This window comes from Pezoporus flaviventris, unplaced genomic scaffold (assembly GCF_033815535.1).
Source record: "Pezoporus flaviventris isolate CSIRO_AGI_PZ_B2104156 unplaced genomic scaffold, CSIRO_AGI_Pfla_v1 ptg000001l, whole genome shotgun sequence".
NCBI classification, from domain to species: Eukaryota; Metazoa; Chordata; class Aves; order Psittaciformes; family Psittacidae; genus Pezoporus; species Pezoporus flaviventris.
Genome location: NW_026892549.1, coordinates 23,036,761 through 23,050,185, shown reverse-complemented (window position 1 = coordinate 23,050,185; position 13,425 = coordinate 23,036,761). Strand labels below are relative to the sequence as shown.

Here is a 13,425-nt window from a genome sequence, read left to right as displayed (position 1 = left end):
TGAAATGTGAAAGTAAGTATATTCAAGCTTCAGCATTTCAAGAAATTCAAACTAGTAATTTTTAATCTAACTGAACATCTGAAACAGTGTCATTACTGTCAAGACCACCAAGCCTATATTCCATTCAAATCCGTTCATCTATTAAATCCATATGTGGTTCCAAGCTTTCAGAGAAAATATTAAACAGGCAAACTATGCCATATACCCTTAAGTGGAATTTACGTCAGGTAAATCAGAACTTATCTGTGTGTATCCAGTATGTACCAGACTACTTTTAAGCTGGAGAACTTCAATTGTATTTTAATTTAATGTCACAATTTCAGGTACTGTCTAGCTGAGGGAATTCTAAGAGCAGTGAGTGTTCTATCAGAGCATCGTAAGATAAAAGCTTAAAAAGCTAGGAAAAAGGACTTCAGTTACCTTGAAATTTTCTTGTTGGTTATTATTAACATGCTCTTACACGCTAGGTATGATTTAGGGAAAGGAAGACTTTGTTACATTTCCAAACCTCACATGTCATCTGAAATGTAGAAGAATTGTTTTGAGACAGCTGGGTGATTCTCCAGAAAAACTAGAGGAAAATCAGACTTCATAATCTGAGTATTTCCAAAGGAAACCAGTGCAGGTTCTTTCTACATTACAGTGTCGTTCAAATGGAAGCTTGTATTTCCCAGCTTGCAAGCTCAGTGTAGGTTTCTAAACATTCCACCTCCACTAGTGTTCCACTGTTTGAAGTCCTCCATCACAGTTAAAGCATTCAAATTATTTAAGTAGTTTCAGCACTTTGGCCCCATACTTACTACCTATTAACATATGTACTGGAATATAAAACATACTTGTCGGAGCAAGTCCAGAGGAGGGCCATGAGGATGATAAGGGGGATGGAGCACCTCTCATATGAAGACAGGCTGAGAAAGTTGGGGCTGTTCAGCCTGGAGAAGAGAAGGCTGCGTGGAGACCTCATAGCAGCCTTCCAGTATCTGAAGGAAGCCTACAAGGATGCCAGGGAGGGACTCTTCATCAGGGACTGTAGTGATAGGACAAGGGGTTTAAACTTAACAGGGAAAGTTCAAGTTGGATATAATGAAGAAGTTCTTTAATGTAAGGGTGGTGAGGCACTGGAACAGGCTGCCCAAAGAAGTGGTAAATGCTCAGTCCCTGGCAGTGTTCAAGGCCAGGCTGGACAGAGCCTTGGGCAAAATGGTCTAGTGTGAGGCATCCCTGCCCATGGCAGAGGGGCTGGAACTAGATGACCTTAATGTTCTTCCCAACCCAAACCATTTTGTGATTCTATGAAATAAGATCAGTGGACAATGAGCCTTCTTAACTTCTGTAAGACCTTCTGTGGCCTGAAGATCTAGGATTATGTTATGCTTTGTACCAGAAACTGGGACTACATGAATTCTAGCCCTCAAATTTCTATGGATAATGACTAGAAAGAAAAGGTACTAGTGAAATTCTGTCTGCCTCCACATTTTCCATATTGAATTTTGGAATTTTCATACCACTGCAGTGATACTGCTAGTACAATTTTCTGTCATCTCTATTATGAGAGACTATAAAAAGTCTAAAACTAAGTTATAGACTTGTTTCAGCAACTGACAGGATAGACCTTTAAAAGGTTTATGAGTCTGTGTCAGGTGTTTATGCGCATCTAGCAGATGCAACCATAGATTAAAGTATTAAGCATGTACTTCCAAACTCCTGGATTTTCTCAAACCAATGGTCACCTATCCAGATACACATAATATACTGAAAAGGAGTTCATATGCAAGCAGAAGGGAAAGCATAAATATTTTAAAGATGAAAACCACATCTGTTCGTATATCCGTAAATGCAACATAGTAACCCCCTCTTTGTATCTCTTATTTCCTAATTGAAAGGTATAAAAAATATGTTGATCACGGAAATATTAATCTCACATGCAACTTTGAAACCAAAGCCAAACTGGGATGGAACAATAATTTGCTCAGTCACAAAGACAAAAACAAAGGAAACAGGTAGTCTACTGCCTCCATCTTCTTTTGCGGAAGTAGAGAAGTTGGAGCCACTTAAGAACTACTCGGTAGTTACAAAAAATTTAACTTCTGTACTCTTCAGGACAGAGAGAAGAAAAGCTGAAATTTTGTCAGTACCTGGCAGACCCTGAAGGCTAAAATCCAAAGAAAAGAAAAAGTGCTTGGATAGAATAAAGATGGCTCGCTCTTCTACTCTGAAACATCTCCATATACCCTAACCTCTTGCTGGCAGTGGATGAAGCCAGACTGGCTCTCCCAGACAGCAGCACAGAAAGTCATTTTGCTTTAGTGGGCAAATTCTTAATTATCAATGCCTAGAGTCAGCTCTGATAAGAGCAGTAATACAGATCTTCATTTTGGCATGAGAAACCTTCATTTTCTGTAATAGTTCCACAGAAGAAAGGAAATGTACTTGAAGACACTTTTCTGGAAGGGTGAAGGTAGTGAGGTACTGTTTTTTTTTCCACAAAGATAGTTTAGTGACACATTAAGAGGATTAGTATCAGGCATCCATTTTTGCCTCATTTCTTCTCTTTGTGGAGCTTTCTTACAGCAATAAGATTACAGGTGAGTGTAAAGAAAAACTGCACCCAACTTAGCTGGAGGTAAGCTAAGTTACTACATGTCTCAAACACAATATGCATTACATGAAATTATGGAAATGCAGTAAAGAAATTCTTTTCACAGAAAAGCTAAGAAGTGCCATGAAAGACTGAAATGCAGCTGAAAGTAACCCCTTTCAGCTGTCACCTCTCTAAGAAAGAATGCATAACTTTAAAAGTAGAATCGAAATAGTTCTCAGCAGTAGGGCCTTCATTACTTTGGCTATATCCAAAGACATAGCAAAATTAAAATTAAGTTTTGACTAGCATATTGACATAGATTTTTAAAACTACATAAAACTAGTCATTAATGTTTAAACACTTATATTTTAAATATATATATAATAACATTACACTCAATAGTTTTAAAGTAATCTTATACATAAAAGACTCAGACTCATCCATAATAATCTAAGAATAACAAAGGAAGGCGTTTTAAGATATAGTCAGTTTCTAGAGGTCAGGGCATTCATTCCTGATGTGGAAGACAGCTTTATTTGTGGTAGAGATCTGAGATTCTGTCTCCCTCATTCACATTACAGTCCTTAATACCAAAGCATTCTGTGCACCTCACCTCTACTGGAGTTTTGCCACTTGGTTACTATTTATTGGAGCAGCAACTTCACTGTTACGCACTCACATCTCAAGTAAGCACACTTAATACTAGGCTATACATAAAACGTCCATAATAATGTAAAACACACCTGCCAAGTAGAATATTTAAGTGTTACTACAAAAAGAAAAACCTTCACTGATTGTGGAAGACTAAGACACACCTGACGCCTACAGCCAATTAGCCATTTAGCAAAATTACTGCCTTCAAATTTCATACAAAATGTGAGAAGAAATGTATTCTTTAGGAAGTTCATGCAAAGATGGGCAAATAATAATAAAAAACTACTACAGTTCATCTCTAAATTTAAAAAAAAATAAAGAAATAAAAATCCCGGCAATAATAACAAGGAAAATAAGATTTAAGAGTCTGCTCACAGATTAAATAGTTCAAGCAGTTGCATCAAATATTTATGATCGATACATCTACACAGAAAAAAATCAAATTTCCAACCAATTAGAAGACACTAGATACACAATTAGCAGTATCATGGTTTTGCTTTAAAAGGGCTAAACAGTGGTTAGCTACCTCAGTTCTTAAAGACAATTGGACATTTAAAAGGAGTTATTAGATCTATATTTTCTCCCTCACTGGTCTTCTGATGCATGAAAAAGAGAGATCATGAGTATCTACAAACCTCATTATATTTCCTGAGGGTTTGGATTGATTTACCATATTTTAACATCTCATATGTAATTTCTCTGCTAGATAGCCAGGATCTTTAAAGGACCACATATCAGATGAATATAGTGACAGAGAGTCAGGCATGAAGACTTGTATCGTTTTGTGAGAAATCTCATATTCAGAAGATGCAAGACCAGTGAAAGGCATTAGATAATGTATATTCTTTTAAAACAAATCTTAATATGCAATTAAATTTATAATGTTATGATTTTGTGTTTATGAACAAAAATGGTAGTTATATGGAGCTTTTAAGAGAAATTCTTGATAATCTACTGATTTAATTAGCTGCTCTAATTTTACTGACGGTTTCCTCACCTATAAATCTGTAATAACTTTCATACCACCAGCACTGGCAAAGGAAGAATGACACTGCAAAACATCTAGATACTAGACTGTTGGGTAAGCTCCATGATACATTTCCACACTGTAAACATTTGATGAGATTTGTTCTTTACTAGATTTGTGATTTACTACAATCTATCTATCAATCTATTTCATGGCACTGTACTTGGCATAAGAAGAAGAAAAAAGTTCATTTCAGGTCCTTAGCCAATAGAACTTTCTGTGAAGAAATAGAAGTGAAACCATCTAATTAATAAAATCATTTTAAGAAGTTAAATGCTCTATAAATTGTGCTTTATCTAACCCACACAGTTTCAATTCCCATTTTTGCTACCTAGGTAAAAATATATTTAGAACTCCATAAAGAAACGGTTTTTTACAACAGTCAGACTTCTATGTTCTTATGTTTCCGGATATAAACAAATTCAATCCAAAAGACATTTCTTCCCCCCATTTTGTGATTATTGCAAATCTTAAGCACTTTAAAACAATAATAAATTTAATTCATTTGTAAAAATCATTAAAATGGTACTGCTTACATGCAGTCAAGATGAATTAATCTTCAGTCATAAGATGCAATCTTTTTGCCAAATTTAGGTTAAAAAATTTTAAGTAAAATAGGTAAATAACAGCTTTCATCTAAAATACATAATTTGTCATTCAGAGTTTCAAGTATATAAATCATGTATTACTCTTAAAAAGTTAACCTTTTCCTTTCCTTTATTAAGAAAATAGATTAGAAACTGTAATTTTAAAGCCCAGTGTGAGAAGCATGTAAGGATGACATATGACATGTAATTGGAGTCTGTTCCTTTGGGGGGAAACTTTGAGCATGACTGAGAGGTCTGTTTTGATCAATAAAGTGCCACTAAAAGATTTGAGTCATATTTCAATGTATTTCTCTAACCTTTCATTGAAAATCTTAGCCAAAATCTATTACCATCAGTCAAGACATTAATCCTCCTGAAAATGTATCAAGAAAGTTTGCGTTCTGAGCATGGTATCTGGAAAGTCTGAGAATTTACAACCAAAAAGACCCATATCTGCAAAGGTGTTTAGAAACTTTTCATTCCTTTTTTGTTGATCTGGGACTACATCACTTACACCAGACAAGAAGCATTGTTGGTAATCACATCTACAGGAGTTTTTTTACCATTTTGGCAGGACAATGAAAAATAACACTAGTAAGAGGAAGAGCAGCTGTGAGAAAAGGGGAAAGCTCTATACAAAAGCTGCGTATCAGGCCAGGAGTAGAGAAAGAACTACCTGCTCAAAAAAATTGTTTTAATATTGCAAGTAGAAAAGCAGAATTTGTGAAAGCATATCGGTTATGTCACTTTATTTAATGACAAGCAAAAACATAATTAGGTTTCTAAATCCTTCAATTATATAAATTACATAATGATCCAAACGAGGCGTTTTGGAGTAAATGACTTCAACTTGTGTTGTACCAACTGGAATACAGTCATGGTAGCAGTGATCACCATCATCTGATAATCACTTATTTGTAAACTAAACTCATGGTTTTGCCCATTTATTCAAGGACCTGTCAATCTCCATCATTAGTGATGCACTTGGAAATTCCCTGCTCTTTGGATGAATCTAAATATTGAACATACGTGAAGACTTAATTCCAAACTCTTTTGAAGGACGTGATCCCTCACAATGAAATAATTTACAGTTATAGTATTTAGACTAGGGCTAAGCAGAGCATAAATTTCTAATGCCGTTAGGTCCATCACTTACAACAGCAATAGTTAATTAAAAAAAAAAACAAAACTATTTTTCAAAAAATGTTTTAGTTTCACAGGTTTACATACCTCAAGCTCATCAAGTGCACTTCCAAGAGTAGCTGCACGAGATGTAGGTTGTCCCACTTTATTTCCAACTCCTTGGGAAGCATTAGAAATTACACTGAGAGCATTCTGTATTTCATTGCAAATTGAATGTTTGCTGGCTGATAGCGATGCAACATCTGAATGTTCCAAACAAGCTGAACATATTGAATGTAGAAGAGAGGAATTTTCCTTCAGGGTTGCACGTGCTGCAGCAATTTCATCTCGCTGATTGCTGGATTTCAAATCCTGTCAGCAAAAGAATATGCTGTTTATTTCCAAAAGCACTTCAGAACAGACAAGTAATGTATAAACAATTTTTTTCTATCTGTTTAAGGAAACATCAAGTTGAATTTATCAAAGATTGCGAAAAGAGAGTACAATAGTGTTTACAATTGAATCACCTTTATATCACAAGAAATGAACAAAGTCTGTGTAAAATAACCCTATGAGAAAACTGGCCTGGAAATAAGCTGTCTTTCCTCCCAGACATGTTTTTCTTCATCAGCAATAGAGAAGGACAAAGGTGCAAACAGGGTTAAGCAAGGAATTCTGTGATTGTTCCATCAAAACAAATCTGTGTTTGCTTTCCTGCCCCACCAGCATATATTCCAAGCACACTGCAGAAAGGAACAGCAGGTCAGGGATGAGAATCCTGTATTCCTGGGAAATAGGAAGTATGAAAGGTGTGGAAATGAAAATAGTGCTTGAGAGAAGACATCTCCTGGAAGTACCGCTACCTGTTTTTCTTCTCTCCCCACTGTGTACATACTTAAAACATTCAGATCTCACCATATTCATCTTGTTCCTCCCTTCTCCACCCAGATCTTCTTGATACCTTACTTCCTCCTGCCAGCCCAGACAATAAGGAACACACAGCTCAACAGAGCTGCCAAGTCAGATTTAACTGTTTCTAGGAATCAAGACTGGGAGCTGTTATTTGGACAGATGAAAGTTACTGACTTTAAGACAGCCATACAGTCAGCATCAGAATTCTAAGGAGCCTCCTGTCTCATCCTATTTTACTCCAGATATTCTTCCCACTCTCCTTCTGTATCTTGTCCTTTGAAAACAAACTAATAGGTATTTGCAAAATGGCTTGTGTGAAGGAGACAGTTAAATTCAGGGCAAAAATATAAAAGCAAGGCAAAACAGCACATCAGAACAATAAAAAGCCTGTGGCACCAACTTCAAATAATGAGAAGAGGCACAATGAAGAATGAACAACAAAATGCATACAAAACTGCTCACAGCCTGCTATAAAGCAAGCTGAAGTTTTTCTAATTATTTTCCTTTGCATTGCATCAAGCTCTAATATGCATTATTTACAAAAGCATCTCAAAATCCACTTTTCACTGCATAAAGTTTATAAGTTTATGGCTGAAGAAAAGGGCATTCAATATTAAATGAACCAGTCCTATGTTTTTAAAATTTCGTTTAAGTTATGCACTGGACATCAGACTGTGTCTTACTTCCTCAGGGTAACTTTGAAATTTCAGGGATATAGTAAAAAAAAAACAAAAAACCCAAAACCAAAACACCACAAATGGTAGAGGGGGAGGGAGGAGAGAGAGAGAGAGAAGTGGAGCCTTAAACAGAAGCAGAGAGTTGTTTAACCAGCTGATCATCTGAATTAGAAAACTGACTTACTCTCTTGGGCATATTAGTACTTAAAATATTTTTGCATTTTCAACAAAACAATATATAAATGAATCACCACGGTGCAAGAATGACTTCATTGCCCAGTGTGCTCAAATGCGAGTATTAGTGCACCTCTAACCTTGGTAAAGAAACTGCAATTTAATCCAGTGCACTCTCAGCAAAAAGGGTTATTTATTTTTTAACAGAATCTCATTCTACCTTTCCTACAATTAAATTTCAAGACAACAGAATGCCCTCTTTCCTCTTGTGCTGCAGGGAAGCCACAGACCTAGAGTTACAATGATAAGTTAATATAACACTTCAGTCTAGCTGCCTTCTATGCTTAAACATTTCTTACTTTGCTGTGTCATATGCAAACAGTCAAACTCAAAAGTCCTTCCAAATTACTTTTTCCTTCTAAAACAGTACTGTCTAACAAAGAAATGAGGTGTTCATAAGATACAAAAAACTGGAAAACCAGTAGCAGAAAACCAGTTATATAACATGGCATCTGGAAACATGTCTGGAAACAGTCCATGAACTCAATGCATTAAAGTTGCTAAAACACAGCCTGTTTTGTTTCACGTGATATTGTGTAGAGTTTCATAAACATGGTATCATGGTATTAGTAAATTCACCTATGAAAAGCCTTGCCCTTGTTCAATAATACTTAAATAGTTATTGAGTACTTAAATACTCATTAATACTTTAAAAAAAAAAAAAAAAAGTTTAAATCCATTAAACTCATCACTACTTTGCTGTTCAGTTGTGAGCCTTGGACAGCCCTGAAAAAAACTGTAGGGCCATTTTTCTTTTCCACCTTGATGAAGAATTAATTCCTCGAAATTTTTCATGTGAACAGGAAGAGGCATCTGATAATCTTAGTCTGATCTTTTGCAAAATTGGCCAAAAAAACACCACCTAAAATCGATTTCTCTATCAAATCTTTGCATATGTGGATTATCAGATTAATGTAACTAGTTCTCTAAAGAAGTTAGTCTCCACAAACAGATTATTAATCTATAGTCCATAAACTTTTTCCACTGGAGAGAAAAAAAAACACAGAAACAACCTGATTCCTATTTTATTTGTCAAAGAAAATATGCCACTAGGAAACACAAGAAACTCAAATAAGTCCTCTTCACGTACTGAACCTTGCCCAAGGTTCATACTACATTACCTTTGATACAGAATACAAGAAGACAACATGTTACTCAAGCATGGGAAAGAATCATACAGAGGAAAAAGTATGTATGTATAGGACCGAAATATCAGTAAAACATGGCACCAGAAAAAGAGGAACAGGAGAACGCAAACTACATTTTTTGTTACTCTGAGATTGTTGTAAACATGGATCATCTTTCACCTGCAGAGAGGCAAAAGATAAACAGGACTACAGAGAAGAAATTTCTCAAACCAGTTCTTAACTACTCTCTTCATACCATAACATCTGAGCATCTGTAGTTCATCCAACTACATTACTGAAGTTTAGTCTGTTTTTTTTTTCTTCACAGTCTACCACTTTCCTCCTACTCAAACTTCTTTTTACATTAGTGGACTATTTCCACTGGTCTGGGATGTGTTCTTGTATACTCAGTCAGCAGCTGAGTTCTAGATACGCCACATGAGATGAGCTGAGATCAAGGATAATCCTGTTTCCAACCATTGCCAAACTAAGAGGACCAGTATAGTGATAATTCCCCAGGCTGCTGTCCCATGCCCCCTGGGATGTACTATTATGTCTTCATCTGCATACCCGGTTGCCTCTGATGAGAGTGGAAAATGAACTGATAGTCACAGATTTCCAGCTGTGGCTTGTTCCAGCTAACTAGGGTGTATGAACAAGAAGACTCTGAATGTAAAACTTGAAAACTACCTTCACAGTTAAGCTTCAGTTGTAATACTTCATTAAGAGTTCGAAAAATCAAAATCTGTTCTTTATAACACTTTTAAGGTCTGAGAGCACAATACACCAGGAAGCCAGCTCTTGTTCACTGTGCATTCCTATCAGCCAAACTCATGAGGTCCAGGCCTCACTGTGGGTATAAATCATACTGCTGTGTTTTACATCTGCTGGAGTCAACACAAGGTTCACAAAGGCAGCTTCAAATAAAGTGTGCTGCAGTCCTCTAGCTCACTCTTTGCAGAGATATATGTCATTGAACTGAGTTTTATATCCAGCAAAAACACAGACATAACAAACTCCCACAATTTCATACTACTATATGGCTGGGGGACAAAAGCATTAATTTTTATCACAGCTTAAACTTGGTCTTTAGAGTTCAGCTTCCTGTCAAAAGTGACAGCTAAATTATGTGTATTTGGTGAATCAAAGACAACAAAGCTCAAACTCTTCAAAGTACATTCATGAACCATTTATTGGGATAGGGCTCCAGTTTACGTATTTCGTAAGTACTGTGTAGTCTTACTCAGTTGAAGAAAATATCTCACAGACAAGAAAGTGAAAAAGATACTGACTCTCACATCATTCCTAAGGTGTGTCAGTTCTTCCAAGGTAATACTACTTTCACACAGGTTTTAAAGGCTTATGCCTGTCAGGGCCCTGAGTGCACTACTAGGTCTCAAAGGCCTGCCTAGCCTTAGCTGGGGCTCCATCCACCTCTCACTGTTGGGCCCTGGAGCTCCCTTTCAGCTCAACCTGGGACCTTCAGTCCTTCTCTGCACTATGTTGCAGGAGTGCTGGTCTCCAGCTCAGGCACAGCTGCCACACATCTGGCCATAGTCCCGCAGTCCAGACTGTCACCCACAGACTGACCTCCTGAGCTGTCCTGCCCTGACAATATAGTGCTTCTGAGATACCACTGGATTGTTTCTCACCTGGCCTGACCCTCAACCGGATCCACGGACCGACCTCCCAGCTTGACCTGACATACCTCATTACCACAAACTTTCCTGATGATCTGGATTCCTGGTTGAACACAGTCACCATCACCTGGCATGCCCAACTCACTTTAATGCAGAGCAGTGGGACAGGGCCTGGCTAGTGAAGCCCCTGCCTCAGACAGCAGCCAGCCCTTCCTACACACACTCCCCACCCTTTCCAACCCTAACTATTCTATGATTCTATGATTCTATGAAAGGACCTTAAGATCATCAAGTTCCAACACCCCTGCCATGGGCAGGAACACCTCACACTAAACCATATCACCCAAGGCCTCGTCCAACCTGGTCTTGAACACTGCCAGGGATGGAGCATTCACAACCTCCCTGGGAAACCCATTCCAGTGCCTCACCAACCTAACAGGAAAGAATTTCCTCCTTATATCCAATCTAAACTTCCCCTGTTTAAGTTTTAACCCGTTACCCCTTGTTCTATTACTACAGTCCCTAATGAAGAGTCCTTCCCCAGCATAACTATAGGCCCCCTTCAGATACTGGAAGGCTGCTATGAGGTCTCCATGCAGCCTTTTCTTCTCCAGGCTGAACAGCCCCAACTTTCTCAGCCTATATCTTCATACGGGAGGTACTCCAGTCCCCTGATCATCCCCGTGGCCCTTCTCTGGACTTATTCCAACAGTTCCATGTCCTTTTTATGTTGAGGACACCAGAACTGCACACAATACTCCAGGTGAGGTCTCAGAAGAGCAGAGTAGAGGGGCAGGATCACCTCCTTCGAGCTGCTGGTCACGTTCCTTTTGATGCAGCCCAGGATACAGTTGGCTTTCTGGGCTGCAAGTGCACACTGAAGCCAGCTCATGTTCATTTTCTCATCGACCAACACCCCCAAGTCCTTCTCCGCATGGCTGCTCTGAATCTCTTCTCTGCCCAACCTGTAGCTGTGCCAGGATTGCCCCGACCCAGATGTAGGACCTTGCACTTGGCATGGTTAAACTTCATGAGGTTGGCATCAGCCCACCTCACAAGCATGTTGAGGTCACTCTGGATGGCATTCCTTCCCTCCAGCATATCAACTGAACCACAGAGCTTGGTGTGATCGGCAAACTTCCTGAGGGTGCACTCAATCCCACTGTCCATGTCACCGACAAAGATGTTGAACAAGACCTGTCCCAACACCAATCTCTGAAGGACACCACTCGTTACTGGTCTCCAGCCGGATATTGAGCCATTGACCACAACTCTTTGTGTGCAGCCATCCAGCCAGTTCTTTATCCACTGAGTGGTCCACCTATCAAATTGATGTCTCTCCAATTTAGAGACAAGGATGTCATCTGGGACAGTGTCGAACGCTTTACACAAGTCCAGGTAGATGACATCAACTGCTCTACCCCTGTCCATCAGTTCCTTAGCCCCATCATAGAAGGCCACCAAATTGGTCATGCAGGATTTCCCCTTAGTGAAGCCATGCTGGCTGTCACCAAGCACCTTGTTGATTTTCATGTGCCTTAGCAAGCCTTCCAGGAGAATCTGCTCCAAGATTTTGCCAGGCACGGAGGTGAGACTGACTGGTCTGTAATTCCTGGGTCATCCGTTTTCCCCTTCTTGAAAATGGGGGTTATATTTCCCTTTTTCCATTTGTCGGGAACTTCACCTGACTGCCATGATTTTTTAAATAAGATGGACAGTGGCTTAGAAACTTCATTCACCAGCTCCTTCAGGACCCACGGATGGATCTCATAAGGTCCAATGGACTTGTGCATGTTCAGGTTCTTAAGATGGTCTCGAACCAGATCCTCTCGAACAGCAGGCGCAAGGTCTTCATTCTCACAGTCCCTGCGTCTGCCTTCCAAGACTTGGGTGGTGTGGTCAGAGCCTTTGCCAGTGAAGACTGAGGCAAAGAAGTCATTCAGAACCTCAGCCTTCTCCAAATCCTGTGTAGCTAGTTCTCCCAAGAGCTTCCTGAGGGGGCCTACGTTCTCCCTTGTCTGTTTTTCACTTGCTATGTCCCTGCAGAATCCCCTCCTGTTATCCTTAATACCCCTAGCCAAGTTTAATTCTAGCTGGGCCTTAGCTTTCCTAACCTGGTCCCTAGCTTCCCAGACAACATCCTTGTACTCTTCCCAGGCCACCTGTCCTTGCTTCCACTTATTATAAGCCTCTTTTTTCATTTGAATTTTCCTCAGCATCTCCTTATCCATCCAAGGAGGTCTCCTGGCCCTCCTCCTACACTTCCTTCTAGTTGGGATGCAAGACTCCTGAGCTTTTAGCAGGTGATCCTTGAATATCAACCAACAGTCTTGAGCCCCCCTGCCCCCTAGGGCTATATCCCATGGAACCTTACTAAACAGGTTCCTAAAGAGGTCAAAGTCTGCTCTTTTGAAGTCCAGGGCAGTGAGCTTGCTGCATGCTCTTCTCACTGTCCTGAGGATCTCAAATTCGACCATCTCGTGATCGCTGCCCTGGAGCATCACATTTCCAACAAGCCCCTTCCCTGTGGGTGAGCACGAGGTCAAGCATGGCACCTCTCCTTGTCAGCTCCTCTATTACTTGTGGAAGGAAGTTGTCTTCCACACAACCAAGGAACCTCCTTGATTGCTTGTGCCAGGCCGTACCGTCCCTCCAAGAGATGTCAGGGTGGTTGAAGTCCCCCATGAGAACAAGGGCCTGTGAGCAAGAAGCTTTTCCTATCTGTCTATGGAGTGCTTCATCCTCAGGTTCTTCTTGATCAGGCGGTCTGTAACAGATCCCCACAGTAATGTCTCCCATCGCTGTTTTCCCTTTAACCCTGACCCACAAACTCTCTCTTAACTGATCACTTGTCCCCAGATGGA

At 39.4% G+C, this 13,425-nt stretch overlaps 1 protein-coding gene across 6 annotated transcripts in view; it reads right to left on the bottom strand.

The window, feature by feature from the left end:
• CTNNA3 (catenin alpha 3) overlaps positions 1-13,425 on the bottom strand; it is a 513,803-nt gene that overhangs the window by 367,522 nt on the left and 132,856 nt on the right. For all 6 annotated transcript variants that reach the window (XM_061448556.1, XM_061448569.1, XM_061448587.1 and 3 more), the window contains one exon: positions 6,080-6,343. In XM_061448556.1, coding sequence (XP_061304540.1) covers positions 6,080-6,343 — 264 coding nt within the window. The remainder of the gene's footprint in view (positions 1-6,079; positions 6,344-13,425) is intronic.